This window comes from Cygnus olor, chromosome 10 (assembly GCF_009769625.2).
Source record: "Cygnus olor isolate bCygOlo1 chromosome 10, bCygOlo1.pri.v2, whole genome shotgun sequence".
Taxonomy (NCBI): Eukaryota; Metazoa; Chordata; class Aves; order Anseriformes; family Anatidae; genus Cygnus; species Cygnus olor.
In genome coordinates this window covers 14,423,117-14,442,877 of record NC_049178.1, presented here as the reverse complement: position 1 = coordinate 14,442,877, position 19,761 = coordinate 14,423,117, and the positions used below count along the sequence as shown (strand labels likewise).

Below are 19,761 nucleotides of genomic sequence, written 5' to 3'. Positions count from 1 at the left end.
TCACATAGCTTATGTGAAGCTTATTCGGGCAACAAATTGCAATTAAATTTGGGCAGTTAAATTCCAGTCACGCTATCCCACAACGTGCATTGCGCACCATGACATAACACATGCTCCTTCTGACACTGCGCACATACAACGTGCAGCTTTCCATCATGGCATAAATCACCTAACGGTGACTCTGGTTGTTCTACTTCTAAACTTCTGTCACTTAAGGCCAAATTCAATTGCCCAATCCTTCCCACAGCACAGCAAGATTAGAAAGTCTGGGGAAACATCCTGCTATGCCACTGCGAATTATCGCAGCTCCACCAACTTTACTCTAACACGAAACGCCACAGAAGTGCGCAGAATTCAGCAATGATGAATTTAACATGCCTACTTCCACTAGCCTGATGTCAGCAGAGTTACAGCAATTTATGCAATACAAGGATCTGTCCTTTTCTCCTTATCAAAGCATTTGATCAAAATCAGTGACATAGAAAAAGACAACCTTATTTAATTTAAGCAGGAGAGTCAGGCTTGTCACTCTAACATCATAAGGAAAAGAGGGAGGTATTTACATATGGGTATTTGTATATTCTTTTTTATCTGCCTTCACAAAGATAACAGTGAGATCATTTTCTTCCACAGTAAAATCTCTTGCTAAACCTCACAGAGGACCAGCGTTTTTCCTTGTTCTTCCCTCCCCTCTTTTGAAAAAGCAACACCTTGAGTTACTTCAAAATCTTCATTAGCTACCTCTCACAGTTTCTGACAGCTTGGTGGGATGGAGCTGCTCTCACTCCATTCTGTTCACCCTCGAGTCAGTAAGGAAAAACTCCATTTCTGATAAAACATGACAAAAAGCCCACGCTGCTGAACACCACTGCCACGTGACTTGACCTGCCAGCCGTCACGAACAGCAGTCTCTAACCCGTGCTGCAGTCCTCGAGCGTGCTGAACCAACAAATGAGCTAGCTGAGCGTTCGCACTCTTGAGGAAGCATTTTTAAAAAGTGAATGCATAAATTCACTCATTTGGAAACCTGGTATGCTCAAGAACTTGTTACTATGACAATTTAGAAGAAGCTGCTACAGATAAGATTGATGAAACTTATTGATTAATTTTCTCCCAAGCTATGTTTGAATTTTAAGTTTTCTCTAAGCAGAAGCAGTTCACTTCCCTGTTAGTATTCCAGGGACCCAAGCAACGTACTTCAGCGGTGAAGTTCCATGATAAATGTTTTCTCCAATCCACATCTGTAGAGCAGCTATCAAATCAAAACAATTGAGGCAAAATTTTTCATTACATTTCTAAATATACTTATTTACATTTTAAATCACACATAGACAATATGAAATATTATTCACTTAGACAGGTGGGAACAAGAAAACAGATGCATCCATTAAGCTTGAAACAATTCAATGAAATAATTAGTACTTGGTGAAAGCTTTGGTTTATGTATGTAGACCTTGTTTAAACTTACTTGAAAAAACACGGCCATGGCTCCTACTACCCTGTTTTCTAGAACTGCTGTTCCAAAACTGTCAAAGTCATCAGGATTGTAGAAGTAAATCTGCATCTGTAAAAATTAAAAACAACAACACAATCACATAAGCGCTGATTCACACAGCTTTCAAATGAGGTAGTGCGTACACACTGTATTCAAATCCAGTGTTATGAACCTAAGATAAAGGAATTCTGCTGAACAATATTGTTTAACTAGGATCTTGATTAATAGCATGACTGTCCTACTGGGACAGTAACCAGGGAACAGAGTCAACGCAATGCATTTTAATAGCAAACCGAAGGATAAACAGTATGACCAGTCTGTTTAGATGGTAAACTTTGTGCTTTTTGCCAGGATCTCTTCATTTCTTTGTTCATTGCAGGCTCATCTCCTGCTCTGCAACATGTACTAGACATATTTATCTCAAAAAACATAGAGAATTTTTGAAAGCAATTTCAATGTTTAGAGTTATTCCTTTACTCCTAAAGCAATTTGTAAGATAAAAGTGTGTTTCTGTAGCAATGCATTTTCATGAGCCTCTGATATTCAGGACTATCAGTTAGGGTCAGACTTCTTCCTGACTTCAGTTGAATTTCATGACTTTTATTTCCAAAGCTTTAGCGCTCGGTGAAAAGTATAAGTGAGAAAAAATATGGATGTTTTGATGTCATTTTAGGACAAATAATAAATATTAATTATTAAGCAAACACAAAGTGAAACACCCGTGTTACACATAGATGAGAACAATGATCACCCCAAAACAGCAGATGTGCTAGGTACATAAATATAGAAGGACCAAGAAATAGCTTCCTTCGTACCCTCTGCTGCTGAGCAATTCCACTTTACTACAGACATGCCATGAATAGTGCAACTTAAAGAGGCCATGTGCACTGCTGCTCATATTTTCCTTTATGGTTCTTGATCCATTTACCACAGGAGTTGAGCTCCCACTTCTGTTACCCATCCCAACACACCACTTCTTCTCAGATTAGTTCAAACTCTCCATTCCCAAAGAAACAAGTATTTTTCCCATATTCTGAAATGTTGTGTATGGGAAGATGAGATAATACCCTTGCATCTCTCTCAAATATGCTCCTACTAATTTTTACTGAATCCCAGGCTCCTGGCCCTATATATTGGCTGTAATGTACAACACTGGCAAAGTACCTATATATCTAATAAAACATCATCGTATGGAGAAATGGCCAAAATGAAGATCAGGCTCTTCAGAAGTGGAGGTACTTTTTCAGCAGTAGGATAAAATAAGACTACATTCCAAATAGCTCTCACACACACACAAAAAAAAGTCTGGCATTCACTCTAGCTTCACAAAATTGGAAAGCAATTTTCTCCCCCCTCTTTTGGCCTTCCTATTCCCAGCGTATTTGCAGCACACACAGAGATGCTGGCAATATCTCACAAAGTTGGTGGTGCCTCCAGGTTCTAACGCGTGCTTTGAACAAATGTAGGCTGAGGTACAGTCATTCACTGATGTAGAAATTAGAAACAGTTTGTTTCAGGTGGAATTGCTTAAACGTCAATTTAGCCAGCACAGACAAAAGCTCACAAAACACTTGCAAATTGCATTTTACTCCCCTTTAAAATAAAGTCTAAAATTAGGTATACCTTATATAAAATACTTCAATATATAGTCCTCACAGGAGTTTATGAAGAAAGGTATCACTGAGTGAGTTCAGCATATGCCAAAATCATTTTGGATCAATTTTGCTCACGGCATTTTAAGGAAATTAATTTTTACAATACACTTTTGGATAGCAGTGCAAAGGGCTTTGGTAAAAAAGCGCTTAATTCAGATCCCTCGTCTCAGCAGTGCAATTTCAGAGACTAATCAAGAACCATACTCTGCCTTGATTACCATACACATTGAAACATTTTCCCACCGCTCCCTGGTGTTTTTCCAGAGAGCGTGGTTCCTCTCTCTGCATCCATCAAGTCAAGGGGAACTGTCTTGTATGAAAAATTATCATCATCTGTCATACAGTAGCTTCCTTATGTGTTCATACAGCTGGAAGGAACAGTTTAGGAGTGGAATCTCCCAGGAATTGCTATTATATAATTTACACACGCATACACTGCAAAAACAATGTTAAGAAGACGGTAAAGTTACATCCTCAAAGCTGCCTGATTCAGGCTGCTCGTGAAACCACACCTGGACACCATTGAGCATTACTATTATGACAATTTTCTAATTATGTGATCACATATTGTTTTCTGCCATAATACTGTCTCATCTGTTTTCCCACAATTTACAATAAAACGTAAGCGTATTTTTGTTCTTTTCTACATAATACGTATCATCTTGCATGCATTTATAGGTCGACATTTTGGTTAGCATTTTCTATGGATGGCGTAATGTTCTTTAAGTACAAATCAGGAATAAGACAGTTAGCCATAAAATTAATTTCACTGCATACTTAAGTGGCCTAAACACGCCGCAGAATTTTCATTATTACTCCTTATTATATAATTAGTATATACAATGCATGGTGCACTTTGCATATAAATTACTTCTACTGTCTCTGCTTGGTACATAAAAAGCAGCAGTATAGAATGCAACAAAGGGGCATTCAAGCTAAAGAAAATTTGGAGCTTATTATGACATGTTATTTGTGAAATGAACAATGGAGGACCATCCAAGCTTGCATATCCAACCCAAATTCTGTCACTGCCTGACTTCAGCACCATAAACCATTGTTTTGTACATTTCTGCGTGTGATTTTACAATAGCTTCTGTTTTCCAAAATTAGATATATATATACATATATTTTAAAGGCTCTGAATCTCTTAGCCACGGGAAAGCCTGAAAAACCCTTTGTAGTTTCTATAGCGTGACACTAACTGTCTGCAATGAGAACGTTCTGTTCCCCACATCTCTGCTGCTGGTGCTCCAAATAGCCTTCCCAGTGGCATGGGTCCCAGAGGGCAAAGAGCCCTGTTCTCTATGGCAAAATATATTAGATTTATAAGTCTTTCACATCCACCCTGCTACACCTAACGAGGCCAGGAAAGGCTTACATGGACTTTCTTAATCTCAGATGTGCAACACAGCAGTGTGCTTGCACGTACCTTGTAAAGATCTATTAGAAGAAAAAATGTAGTGTCCAAGCAACCTGAAATTTTCAGCATTGTGATAAGGCTAACCTGAAACAAACCTTCACCAGAGACACAAAGGCGCTTTTGTTGCAGGATGACTCTTGCAATCCTGAAATTTTACCAACGACTGCAGCTCCAGAGCTTCACCAAGGCAAGGAAGGAGAGGGCAAGAGTGTGCTTTTAATGGAAAAATGTTATGCTTTGACACTCTTCACACTTTAGAAGAGTAGAATTGTTTTCACTCAAACTTGAGAGAGATTTGCTGTACAGCAAAGATTAAGCCTGAAAAAATCTCACTGAAGGGGAAAATCTTCAGAACGTCACAAGTGCCTTAAAACAGAGGATTAGAGAGAAAACCCTCACTCTGCCATAACCCAGCAAATAATTGCAGTCACCCTATAAAACCATGTCTTGTTTTCTACTCTCCTCTGTCCAGAAAGACGCTCAGCTGTTACTGTTTCCAAGCACTGCAGGCTTTTGTGCAGGGTGATAACTCTTTCACAGATGTATACACCCCATACATCCAACTCCTGAATAGTTTCCCAGCCTGAAGCATCTTTGCCACCATGCCCCTGTCAACTACCTCCACCCCTGCACCGTGCCATGGGGCAGGCAATCCTCTCCTGCTTGGGTCAACCCACTCTCTGCAGAAACACCTCTCTTCAGCCCCCTTCTTCCAAACTCTACAGAAATCTGCTGTTCCCCAGGTAACTACCTGGCTAAAAGTCAGGCCCTGCTCTGTGGCTAAGAGATTTGGATGAGAAACTGGACTGCCACCACCCCGATCTCGTAAGGACAGGCTGTCCAAAATGCACGTGTGTTACTGAGGAATGTTGCCCACCAGAGAGCAGCTCTGATTTCTGAAGTGCAGTTGCTTCTGAATAGCTAAACGCCCTCTATCAGCCACCACTGGCTTGCAAAAACCGAGCACGCTCCGAATGAATGACTTCTCCCCACGACCTATCCACAAAACAAGAAAAGAAAGAAAGGCTCTGGCTCTCTGCTCAGATGCTCCTTCTCTGCTTGGCAGGACAGGCCTCCAGACAGAAATCACCATTCCCGTGCATGACATCTTGTTGCTCTTATTACCCCATTAAAAAGACAGAAAGTTTACATCCAATACAGGCTATCATGGGTAAACTCATTCAGCACTTATGAGAGAAAAGCCACAATGAGCATTTGATAGATCCCAGAAGATCTGAGCGAGTTCAAAGCAATTCTAAGAGACTGGAAACCAAGCAAGTACATTTTCCATAGACAGATGCCAAGTATTTTAAAAATAAATAATTGAGACTTTTAAATTGGGCTGCTATCACCCTGTGCAACCTCCCACAGCAGATTTCTCTTTAGATTAAAAAATGAACAAAGGCTCATTGTGCTGTCACAGATGTGGAGTACAGAATATTCAATAGTATCAGGAATTCTGGTGGAAGGGAAAAGATCATCAGAATTAGCTTTCTGCTCATTTCCTTCCAGCTATCCAAGGACTACCATGCAATTTAAAGCTAAAAAAAAAAAAAAAAAAATGTTTTATAGGCCAGCCAATTTTTTGATGAATAAGGCATCAAGACACAGAGGCAACAGCTATGTGGTTTATTATGTACTGCTTTAGAGGCAGAGTATTTTCAGAAAAGAAAACACACAGGCATAGCAGGTAGACTGCAAATCTTTGCAGAGTGGTGAAACAAAAATTTTGAAATGTTTGCTTTAAACGATGGAGTTAATCACTGAATATACTAATTCTTAATTAGTACCTCTGCTGCTTATATTGTAAGAATAAATTATTCTCAGCCACTTCTACAGCAGGATTTAAAACCTCTTACACAAAAACAAATCCTGTGCTAGGATTATGAATCATACATGATTTTTCTTAATTGAAAGCCCGTATGTAACTTACTTCTGCTTTAAATATGTGCATAGATTTCTAGCGAAGCAGATGACGTGATCCATTTGACTGGAATAAAAAATTTCTACAGATATAATGTAATCTTCAGTGCAGCACTGAAAATTCAGAATAACTGTCCTGCAGTCAGCGTGTTTACTAGAGTATGAGATGTACGCTGGAGCAATAAAGTCTGATGTTTGGCTTCTCATTATATTCTCTTTAAAAAAAATACAAAACTTATCATTTATAACATATTCTAAATCTGCTTAGAAAAGGCAGAGGGATGGAGGGAAAGCGAATCGTGATGTTTTCCAGTTCTCCTACTAGAGCTTGATGTAATAAAATAGAGTATACCGCATTCTTTTTAAAAGATAAAGTTGAACAGGAGCAGATAATGGCATGTTTTTCCTGCCTAGTCTATTATTCATCAGTGAATTTTTAACTACAGTTAGGCAGGTACAGAGATGTATTTTGAATGTCATAACTTAGTATTTTACAGTGTCTAAAAGCGTGCTGGGTAAATTGCAAAACAAAGAGTCAGACAAGGTCTTTGCCCTAAAATAATTGCAGCTTGATAATGAATACAATGCTGGGCTGAAAAAATGAAAGGAGTTGAAACAACAGGAAGAGCAAAGATCATACAAGTGAAATAACAGAATTTAATTCCATTTAGACATTCGCATGCCTTAGAAGTATGATACATTTCCATTCAATCTTTTTAAACATTAAGCATTAATTATTGCTTCATTATGCACAAACAACACAGGAGGTGCATCTGTGTTATGTAGAAAGTTGAGATTAAGCAGTTTCACAGTCTTTTTCATCCTGGAAGTGGGCACTTGTTGCACACACCCCTCGCTCTGAGCAGCATTTAAACCTGGGAGGGGTCCAGCAGCAGCCCAGCAGGACGGGCCCATCAGCACGGTGCTGGTGGGATTGCCATGTGCTTAAATGCAGCGCTGGATCATGGCCATATGACTCAGTATCCTGCGTGTTGGGCTCTGCATGTTAAGAGAGGAGTACGCTGGCAAGCCAGAAACTTCCCTGATTTCTCCTTCCAGAAATAAATACCCCTTAGGCCCGCTTCTGTCCGAAACAAGAAAATCCACTCTCACGTATGTACACTGAGTCATTACACAATGAAGGCATATCTGATGCTAAAAAGCTGTATGTTGCATTCATTTGTATTTCCATAATATGAAAATAACGATTTCGGTGTTTATGCTTTCCATAACATGAAACTTTTTTGCAATTGCTTTGTACTCCGAGTAACAGCCATGTGATTCACCATGAAATGAAGTCTGGAAAATCGTTTTGGATAAATGGAACTATAAATTCAATAGAATTTCCATGACAACATAGATTGCAACACTCTGCCACAAGTAAAATGTTATAAATCATTCAAAACCAACAAGAAATCAGCAGTAAGTCTTCTCTTTCACAACACACAAGACCCCTGAATTATAGAGCTGCGGTTATTACCTCACCAAGCAGTGCCTCTCACTTCTGCTCCTCTTCCTCGTTTCCTATCTTACCTCGTTCCAAACACAGGAAATTATAATACTAACACTTTAATACTAAGATGTAAACAAGAACCAAAGCATAATGAGCAGTAAGCTTTTTCAAACCTTTCTTCCTTTTCTCATGTTCCGAATGTGTTTAAGAATCCCCATCCTGTGCAAGTATTCCTGTGTATCGAGCTACGTCACAGCGTCTCGCTAGGCTCACAAGATTTAGGGGGTTCTTTTTCTGGAAACGCACATGATGAGGGCATGACAGGGCGCTCAGCTTGTAAAACAGGTGCAAACAACATGTCCTAGGGATGGAAGGGAACCAAGGAAATTAGGTAAACATAAAAAAAAAAAAAAAGAGGATAAAAAGATTACACCACCCAGTACTGCTCCTTCTTACATCTCCTGGGGGGTTCCTGGCATATGGTATTTTGCTTAAAGTTCAGAGGTCTGGAATCGAGCGACTCCGGGAGGACCTTCACAGTGATTTACAATCATTATGGCTGTTGCTATCGTGCTTGTGAGAAAAACCTTGGAAATGCAAAGCTGCTTCCCTCCTGAAAAGTTTAAGCAACCCATAAAAAACACGAGAGACAAACAGCTCAGGACTCTGATCTTTGGGCAGAAGTATGAATATTTCCTACTATCCGGGTCTTTTAGCGCCTTGAGAAGCAGCAGTAACCTACTGGTTAGTCCTTGGACTGCAAAGGGTCACCCTCCCGCACTACTACAGAGTTTCTGCTGCCTTGGATAAATAAATCACCGCCCATTTCTGGGCCTCTTCATCATGTGTAACCCGTGGTCATTGCCCACCCCTCCTTTAACTGGATGTTTTATCGACAAAAATACAAAAGATTGGAAATAAACAGGAAGAATTACAAAAAAAGTGGAAAACACACGGCATCAACTGCCAGTTCGGAGCGGTGTTGGAGATGGAAAACTCTGGGGCTGTTGTTCATTTGCTTGGTATTGCAGTAAGGGAGGGTCAAATGCAGACCTCATGTTGCCTCTGGAAACCAATACCAACTTCTTCACTCGTATCTGACGCAGAGCTGACATTGCTGGAATTCAGTCCAGACATTTATTGCAGGGAGCCTCAGTGCCTCTCCCCAGGCTCTGGGAGATCAGCTGGGGTCTTTCCCTGGTCTTTAGCTCTGGTGCCACGCTCCGACTCCGCCAGAGACTTCCTGATTTATTTATTGAGGATTTCTGGGTCTCACCCACAGGAGCTTTGTCAAGCCGCAACACGAAGGCGGCAGGTTCCAAATGAGACGGTGAGCGTGTGTGCGGGAGCTCGCAACGCTGAGACCACGGTTCCAGCGAGAGACGAACTCTGCTTTCTAAAACTGTCCGAGTGGAAAAATTAGAACCAGTACTTAGCCGCTGGCGGGGGTGAAAAAATGAAACAGGCAATTTAGGAAGTGGCTAAACACCAAATGCCACAGCAACTAAAAACAAGCTGGACGGACTGACTGCATGAACGGAATAGCTCTGAACTCAACCCCGCAGAGACTGTTAAAGATCTCTTCATCTGTTTCCCATGTTCTTCCTGTAAAGAGAACTAAAACTACTGAAGAAACAGTTTGAAGCTCCAAAATACCCAGACTGTCCATACTTCAGCTTGTCTTTAAGGAATCCATTTACTTTCTTAAACATAAAGAAGCGTTGCCTGAATGGAGAGAACTGCTGGGACTTCCCAGCAGAAACACTCTGGTGCTCTTCGGGGAAAAGAAAGGAGCTGCACTTTAAAAATAAACCCTACAAAAGCATTATCTTCCTAGCAATTGTCATCAATACAATTTCATATAGCATTCACTTTAAAGATGCACCAGCGCGAGTATTCAATCCTCTGAGAGCTCACATCTTAGCGCGAATTATTCTTTTTGTACTGTGGAATTCAGAACATCCTGTGTGGTTTAGTTGGTCTTGGGTTTGTTTTTGTTTCTTTCCTTTCCTTTTTTTTTTTTTTTAAATGGGAGAAGGCAAGCTCTTCCATGAGGTTTAATGATCTTCAAAATGCCTCAGAACAAATTTCGAGATATTTATAGTTTCGTTGCATCTCTGGATTCAAAGCCATGCAGCAGATGGGGCACGTTTTCAGAAGCATTTTGCTGGGCGAAAGGCCATTCCTATCTCCAAGGGGATGTGAAATCCTCCGGGCTGCACACTTGCAGAGCTATTTTTGTTTGTGAGCTGTGAACTGTATGGGCAATCACATCAGAACCAGCTCATGACAAGGGCTCACTTGGAGGGCTTCATAACAGAGGGTAAAAATAATACGGGTTTTCCCGTATTTTGGGGAATGTGCATCTATTTAAGGCAGCATCGTAATCCCAAGGACAGCTTTCGTCTGACAAAGTAAGCTGGGTGCTCAGCATCAGAGGTCTCAGTGCAGACTTGCAGATTTCCGGAGGAAGGTGGAACAGCCCCGCGCTGCGGGGACGCCCCTAGCTCTGCCATGGACCTCCAGTTTTAACATGAGAGGGATTTCTTCTATGCAACTGCTTTTAATAGGGGTGTTTTACGTCAGGTTCCTCAAATGGGCTTGACATACAAGGAGTGGGTACACTACAGCCTTTCAAAAAGGCAGGATCTCTTGAAGAATTAAAATTTTAACCATCCCTTCCAAGTCCCCAAGGCTGCCTACCTAAATACACCAGTCTCTTCAAAACCCCTGCATGTAATAACTCTGTATTCACAGTCTAAAATTTTGTTGTGTGCTGCATAGGTTTTTGTGCTTGTTTTCTTACCCCTTTGACTGTTTCACCTGCGTAAAAAGTGAAGTCTGCACCACCTGAACAGCAGTGTCAAGAAATTTGCAAGCTCCTTGACTTGGTAACTGTGTACAGACACGCACACAGGAGCGGAGTACGCCATCCGACTAGCACCAGCTCGTTGAGGACATGATTCTGTATTAACTGCAGCAAATCAAAAAGAACTGGACCTCAGCAAGGCAAGAAGCAAAATATTCAAGCAAGCAGCAAAACTGACAGAAAGGTTAAAGCTCTAGAAATTGCGTAACCTTTTTAACTTAAAACCTTGTCCACTGTCACATCTGCAAACCCATTTGCAAACACATTCTTTGCTAAATGTCAGAGTTATTCTTCCATGCCTATGAAGCAGAAACACAAATCCAGCTCTCACCATCTCCCACGCTCGCACACTGGTACCTGCCTGCAGATGCCACGTTGAGACTCCCCTGGTGCATCTGAACCTGCTGCTCACTTGTGGCATCACCTTACGTCATGCGAATAAAACGACCTCTGCTTTAACACTTGCAATTTTTTAAGGCCCATTGATCTTGAAAGAAAAGCACCTCAAAGTTCTTCAGACTCCTGATGAACACAACAGCGCTACTGGTGAGTATTTGAGTTCACATTTTACAGGTGTATGTTCAGTACAGTTGCCAGTATATACTCCTTGTGGGAGGTATGCACAGTCGTGTCCCTGCTCGCAAGGCTCTGTGCCAGCTTCGTCCCTTCCCTCTACTCATCATTTTAATGATAAACACGAGTCTAAAGCCAAGGAGTCACACTTCCATCCTGCTTCACACATGTATTTCAAGAAAGCACTTCTTCAGCCTCAGCATCTCACATTTGAACAATTCACCTTGGTAAGGGCAACATGTAAGTTCTGCTTTCAGTATTACAGCATTACTGGTTTCAGTATTACTGGCATTTTTCCATACTTTGGGTGTCTTTGTCTTTAGAAGCACCCAACCAAATTAATTCTTGCTCACGCCACTGCTGTCTTCAGCAGCCCAGACAGCTGGTTTGTGCCTGCAACCATGAACGGAAACTGAAAATGCAAAATGGTGGCAGCCTTTCCCTTATCCCACAACACGCAGAGTGTGCCCCACTGCCCGGGACCAGCACAGGTACGACCTGTGATCCAAAGGCACACCGCTACGAGTGTCACCATTACCCTCACTTCTTCTGGCGTTGTTCTGTGGCAGCACGAAATGCCTCAGTGGAACTTTTGAAATACGGGAGTTGCACAAGTGAAGTCTTTATCATAAATCTGATAATTAACCTGCATAACTAATCTCCCTTCTGGCAGCAGGCATAGGTTGGAATAAATAGTCTATTCAACACCCACTGAGAGAAGGACTCCTATATTTCATGTTTACTTTTAGCAAGTATAAAAAGCTGGGGACAAAGGGCCTCAAAGAGTCAAATTCCTTGCAGTTTCAACAGAGTGCCCTGAATAATACATAAGGCAGCTATGCTCTTATCCCTAAAACCACAGGTGTGAACCAGATGTCATGCTTATCTTCTCTTGAGATTACAGCAAACAATTGCACGCCTTCAGAATATAAAGTAAGCTTTGGATCAAGAAGCCTGAAATATATTAAAAGTGTAGCACTGAAGTTAAAAATTCAAATATTAACCTACAAATCACTGATTCATTTAAGAGTCTGTTTACAGCCTATGTTCTATAAAAGTTATATTTCTTGTATTTAACCTTTTTGTAACAACGCGCATTGTGAATGACAAATCTGAGATAAGTCTACTTGCATAAACCTCCGTCTTGGTCAGCAAGGTACTGCCAAACAGACTGTTCAAATATAACACCGCCTACTTAAAATACACCATGGCTCAAAAAACAGAACTAAAGTTAAAGCCTCAATTTAAATTTTAAACTTTCATGCTATTGTAATAACGGTTAAGAAGGTGAGCACTCAAATACTGAAAGGAGATTACATCCGGAAGGGTATCTCAAAGAGAACTTTGAAGTTACCTTACTGTGCAATAACAAATCATGGGACAAACGGTGCCCTAACCATACACCCTTGACCATGACCAGCCAGCTACCAGCGCATAGCCAGAGGATATTCCAAAACGTCCTGTTTTAAGGAAACAACAATTTCCTCACTTAACTAGTGAAAGTCACTGATATGCTATTGTTTGATACTGGGGGCATTTCAAAACAAACACAACAACAAAACCACAATGACAGGATCCTCCTCACCAGATGCACAAAATAAGCACAGCGTGGGGCATGTTCTGAAGGCCGTACTCCTACTGCATTTTCTCTTAAACTGGGTCCTGGCATCACCTCTGGATTCCTGTACAGAACACCTCAAAAAGCAGAAGGTGAGGGTCTTCTGTCTGACAGACTGCTCAAGTCCTATCGCAGGTTGTGTTTTTTTTGTTGTTGTTTTGTTTTTGTGTTTTGTTTCGATTTTTTTTTTAAGCTTTCCTCATCTACCCTGGCTAGCTTCATTCCATAATCCAGTGTGCCTGGTTTCCTTCCACAGCATCCTCTGTCACACACACTCCAAACACTGTCAGAATCTAATGCTAATGCTTCACTAAGAGAAGTCTTCCAGGTCAATTTATGACAGAAATATTGCAGGTTTGTAATTAGAGCCTAGATAAGAAACTCCTGTGTTTACTCAATAATCCCCACATTCACTTAATAAAAGCATGCATCTTGCTCACATAGTTGTAGAGAAAAGGTGGTGAGTATGACCCGAATCCAACAGCTGTAATGTCATCTGCTTGATCTCGAGGGAGTTGAACCTCCCTGTTCATACAGCAGTATTCACCAGTGACCCACAGCCTCATTTTGCTCTCCAGCAACACAGCCTGTGAGTCAAGGGGAAAAGGTATCCAACATTTTGGCTCCCTCATGTTAATAAAAGAGACTAAGTAGAGTCATAGGCTAAGGTGTTAACGTGACCCTGTCTTTCTGTAATACTGAACAGACAAACTTGGTTTGAGTTGAGAGCACAAACCCAGCCTGCTCAACTCCATGGCAACACTAATAATTCAAACATCTCTCTAGCCTTTCATTAAACCTATAAGATAAAACATAAGAGCAGTACAGAAAAATACAGAATTTCAGCTATAACCAATTAACTCTCTGAGTTTCACCATATGCCTTATCCCCATCTCTGTTAGGGAACGGATTTTTCTTACACGGACAATCTTTGGCTGGTATTGAACGTGGTGACAACCATTCTTCTTCAGAAATACAGGTGAGATTATCGAAAGCTGTGGAGACGAGTCCTCATTTCTGCAGATAAAAAGTAACGGCGAAAAGAAAAGAAGTGCACAGACAGATAACGTAGCTTCTGCGACTGATACGTGCAACTTCATTACTGTGGAAAACAGGCAAAGATGCGGCTGTTATCAACCACGACAGCACCTGGCAGGCTTCTGCCAGGTGGCACAGGGCACAGCTTTTCCCTGCCTCGCTGGTCAGGGGATCACAGCAGTGCTGGGAAGGGAGCGTGTCTGGGCTCACTGTGCCAGACTTGTATTAAACTGAAGGAAGAAAGAGATAGGAAAGGAAGTGAGGTGGGGGGAGGAAAAGACAGACAAAGAAGAGACAGCTTCTGAATCTCTCACCCCAAAGGGCTGTTGAGGATTTTGGTGTTGTCCAAGGGCGCTCTGGTAGCTTCCCGTGCCACTGCTCTGAGCAGCTCACAACACACTCAAACATGACTGTGTTCCCAGGACAGCCAGTGGTCGGTGTGCTGGTATTACAGGGTCCTGAGATCCCAGGAGATCAAGCGAAGAGTAAAGATTTTTTCCTGTTGCTCTTATTCTTTTCACAATAATTTCTAATCTTCCTATTTGCCACTCTGCTACTGCTGAGTTTGTGCACAGGGAGCCGTCTGAAAGGACTCCAGGAACACTGACTAATTTCTGTTAACTAATTTAATGTCTGTTACTATATATGCATACTCAGGCTTATTTTAACCCAACTAAACCAGAAAATTAGACTTACGTGATCCTTCTTCGTGTGGTATGACATGTCAGTCCCTATAATAAGTACAGAGCACTCTGACCAATTCCATAAAAACCTGACCCTCACTCGAGTTCTCCAAGATTTCACATCCACCCATACAGCTTCTTTTGCAATTTAGCAGCCGAGTAAAAGACAGACCCTATTAATTTCATTGGTGTTGTTCAAATACTGCGGACTCTCCCCATCCTCCCTCTCAAAGCTCCCAATCACCAACTCTAGCAGGAGCAGCCACCATTTCAGCAGCTGCTGAGGTCCCCCAAAGCCAGCAGTGCTGCACACAGGTGAGCTGAGTTTTTTTGACTTGAGAGTTGTACGGAGTTAATTCCTGCACCCAAGGATGCACCGGGACACACAACATACCTACGTTCGTTTACTCCATGGGATTGGTATCAGAAGGTACGAATTCCCATGAGTCACTGAGAAAATACCAGCATTGGGATCTAAGCACACACAATATTAATGGAAATCCACCATTCTGTTAAATATTGTAATATGGAAACTTTAATCATAAACCCTCTTACTATTTAAATACTTCAGGCACTGTAGACATTTATACAACTAGCTGTAGATGAATTTTCAGATAGATACTTCTGAGTAATTATCCTCTTGAGACAGCACCAATTGCTAAATAATGCCTCAGTTTAATAGCACATAGCTCTTAAGAAATGAACAATTCTGGGGACTATTAAATCTCTCAGAAACTTAACAAAGATGGTGATAAATATGTTATACTACATTTTAGCCCTTGTGCGGATGAGGAATAGGCAGATTTTTTCTCACCTGTTAGCTGGGCTTAAAAGACAACTCCTTGGAAAATCTGGGGTTAGCCCCTCCTACTTGCTCTAATAAGGCAGGTATGGAAATTTATTCCTCCAAACATTAGCAGAGGTTACTTAAGAGAAAAATTAATACTCAGATGCACAGGGAAAGCTATATTAGGAAAACGTAAAAAAGGAAGAATAACTGGGTGGGACAAATAACACTGGGCAGGAACTCCTGGAAATGCCATAATCCTCGCAGATTAACTGGCGAGGAATAATTGCTCTGTCCCTCCAGAACGTACCTCTGCCATTTTAGGGAAGAATTGCCGAGGAGAAAAATACAGGGAACAGAAAGAGTATTAAATCCCAACTCGCACCAGTGAATGGAGGCACGGCTGGGGAAAGAGGTTTCAGGTGAACCTGCCTTTTGTAATACACGAAGGTCTAGAATATCAGGAAAACACAGATCTCCTGTTTGTATAAAATGTTGGCCTTTATTCATGGTCCCTAAAGATATTTTCCCTAAAACCTTGCCTGCCTGCGTATTACTTATTGCTAATAAAAAAACCTGGGGAAAGAAATTTGCATTTTCTGGTCTCCAGAGGTCTGTGAACACAGCAATTCAGCATGTTGCTCCACAGAGGAGAGGGTTGCCATTTCACAGTCAAAAGCAATAGGGTGGAAGCAAAGGGCATGAAAATACTTGTCTCCTCACCCTGACATCATTTTACCTCTCAGGGGCATTCAGAAGTCTTTAGAGATTACAAGCTCTCCAAAGCAAACCGTATCAGATGGTGTTTACCTTCATGCTAAGTTCACTCAATGTCCCAGCTTCGTTTCAACAGCAGCCATCAATAAGACAGAAGAGGCCATCTCTTTATACAGAGAAGTTAAAATTACTGCAGGAAAGCCAATTTGTAGCAGCTGACTATCTGACCCCCCTAATGTGAAGTAATTTCATCATCATTTGACAGTGCATCACGAAAAGCTCCTCTACTTAATTCTGCTTTGAATGACGAATGAAAATAAGATGAATGATTTGATAACTTGGTGATCAAAAATTTCCATTGTACTTTCTTCCTCGTTAGAAAAAGTTACATTAAAAAAGAGAAAGATTAATACGGAAGTGGCAGATTTTAAGCAATGATTGAGGGCTTTACATAAAAAAAAAAGCTCAAAAAGTAAGGACAGTGAAGTATTTTTAGGTGTGCAATAAAACACAGCATTTTAACATATATATATGTCACTTTGGGTTCAGCGTGCGATAAATTTCCATTAGTACTTCACTGACAATTGAAGCCTGGCTGAATACTAAATAAATCTGCTAAGCCCCATTGTGCCAAAGAAGGTCTGAAAAACACAGGAAAAACAGTCTGCGTGTGAGGTTCAGCCATGAATACTTCTTCGGTGGTCACTATCGGAACTGAGCTGAATACGACCACCCAGGAGCACACTCCCACAGCACGATGTAATCACATGTCTTGGCCTTCAGTCTGGCCTTGACCTTGACTTGTAAAGGATTTCTCTCCAAACAGCTATATTATACCTAGCTTCAGCTTCTGTGGATCGGTAAGTCATCAAAAGAAACAGAAGCAGAAGCTCCCTCCTATCCTGAAATTAATTCAGATTCGATAAATTAGTAAAATAAGTTTCCGAGCCTCATGTGCAAGAGGTCTCCTCTGGTGCTGTTGTATCTTAACATGGTGGTGAGACCAGCTGGAACAAAGCTCTGGTGTATTGAGATGCAAATTGTACAGATAACGTCTCCTTTCAACCCTGTCTTACAATTACAGTGACTTCATTTTTCGGATGTCTGGACCCACCACGTGAAGTTTAAGACTTGAGATTTCTGTACTTACGTGTTCCTCGGAAAGCCACACTTCCATCTGTAGATGTTCAAAAGCTGGTAACACTAGCAGCCTCCACACACACAAAGATCACACCGCTTTTACTATGTGATATCAAACTTAATCTGCTAGACAAGTGCACAAATGTTCATGGACACATACACGGAGTCTTTCCGCTATTAAATTACCTTTGCAGAACATAAACCATTTGAATGTGTACAACCTGACAAATCCCAGACGAATGCAATAAATTCTAAACAATTACACAGCACAACCAATAGGCTGAGGTGTGCCGTCTTAATTATATCACCTAGGTATTTGTTTTTTGCAGCCACATAGATAAAACAAGATTAAAAAAATGCTATGTTTGACGTGGATCAAACCTTAGAAAGCTGGATGCTGAAAATACGCGGTCGGTGCGAGTGAGGCTCATTGCAGGAGGCTCAGTTTGAACCCACCCAAGTGTAAAGCACTCAGACCTGGGACAGCCTCCGTGCTTGGTGTTTGTACAGTATCCAGCGCTACGGACACAGAGCCTGGTTCAAAAGATGCTACAACCACAGAAGCCACCAAACCACACGACTTCTGCACAGTATTTTCAGCTCAGATGAAAGAACTTTGAAAAAGAGGCAAGAATTACTTCTTACGTTGGATTTTCTTTGGCCTAACCAGATATGCAAACTTATCTGGGGGAGAAGACGGTTTAAAGACCTAATGCATAATGTAACAAACTATTGGAGCTGACTTAACTCAGGTGACATTTCCTCCTCCTTCCTTCCACATCACATCCCAATTACAGTCACAGATCGGAGTTTGTAATCACTATCATCTTGCTCTTTTCCATGTTAACAGCAGCAAGGCATAAATAAGGATGAACTTTCCTCCACAGTAATAATGTCAGGCATTTTACTAAATCCGTGATATAAAGGAATCTCACCCACTGTTAGATCCTCCCTATCACAGGCAGAATTTTGTCGCATCTCACCAAGAAATAGTAGTTATGTGCAAATAGTTTTAAAAGTTTCAGAGCTTCCACATAAACAAACACACACAAACGCCCACAAGCTTAGCGAAACAATAGATGCTTTTTCAGCAGGATGCTGTGAAAAACAATGTTTATTTCCCCTTAAATGCATGAAATTACAATCACTGATTGTTAGACCACGACAGTCTACTTGTAAAACTCTGCGAAATTTTAGCTGTTTGCAAACTAGTCTTGAATGCCTTCTGAAGGCCTTTGTTAATGCCCATCCCCAGAGAAGATGGGGATAATGCAAGAACTCTGCCTGTCACAAGAGCAAATCGATATTCTAACACTCAGGCTGCCATAATGTTCATGCAGACTTCACAGAGAGCCACCAGAAAAGTTAGCTACACAATTTTAAGCCAATAACAGACCAAGATAAAGGTGTACACCTGGTGCTTTGGTTATTTTTGCCTTTATTTTCCTAGTATTCAAGATTGGCATCCTTGTGACTGCAGGAAAAAAAAAAAAAAAAACAACAAAAAAAACCAGTGACGGGCAGCGATTTGTTTGACCAGACCTTATGTTCTCAGATTCCAAAATCTGGCTTTTCTAGCAATCATAATTAATTAAAGCAAGATCTGAAGTGAAGTTGTCAAGTGACAGCTCTTTTTCACTTCCCCTCTTCCCCAGGACTGACGCTATTCACTTAGAGCAGGTCTACACGAGAACAACTAATCTAATCTGCTCAAACCTCAGCAAGACCTGGCAATATCTCAGCTGGAAAATAGTTCTAAAATTAATAATAATAAGACCTTTCAGTTTAATGCCTTGGCTATCACAGGTCCATAATGATGCACTTTGCACAAATCACACTGAGACACTGGCAGCAGAAGTGGAACAAAGACAAGAATTAAAGCAGAGTCGTCACCGCCATGCAAACACTGCTTTAAATGCAGAGTTACATACCAAGCGGCCAATTTTATTTCACAATTCAATCTGCTTTTGCGATGCTTGATCTCAGCCTTTGCTCATGCAAAAACATCTTAAAACAATTCAGTGGGAGCAAAGGTTCATTTTCTGCTCTACGTATAAAGATAAAAATGAGTTGAGACTTAAGGGACTGTAAGACTGAGGTCACAGGGCACCATTTCTGTTTCCCATCATTTCCTACTAAGTAGGAAGAAAAGAATGAAAACATTAATTTGTTAAAATCCAATTAATTACAATTCAATTTGGCAAGCCCTAACATAGGAAAATTTCTTTCCTTTTCTATCTTGTAAGTTTTTAGAAAAATGTTAGGACTCTATGATTGATGGAAGCTTCCAAGCTTTTAAGTAGTGGATACTATAACATTTTCCTTAGATAAATTATTTCCCCAACGTGAAAGTGTTAGTTCTAATGAAATGAAATAGCCTTAATTGGTTG

The 19,761-nt window shown here is 40.9% G+C and overlaps 1 protein-coding gene across 3 annotated transcripts in view; it reads right to left on the bottom strand.

Moving 5' to 3' along the window:
* PTPRG (protein tyrosine phosphatase receptor type G) overlaps positions 1-19,761 on the bottom strand; it is a 402,944-nt gene that overhangs the window by 139,492 nt on the left and 243,691 nt on the right. For all 3 annotated transcript variants that reach the window (XM_040569169.1, XM_040569170.1, XM_040569171.1), the window contains one exon: positions 1,469-1,564. In XM_040569169.1, the coding sequence (XP_040425103.1) occupies positions 1,469-1,564 (96 nt within the window). The remainder of the gene's footprint in view (positions 1-1,468; positions 1,565-19,761) is intronic.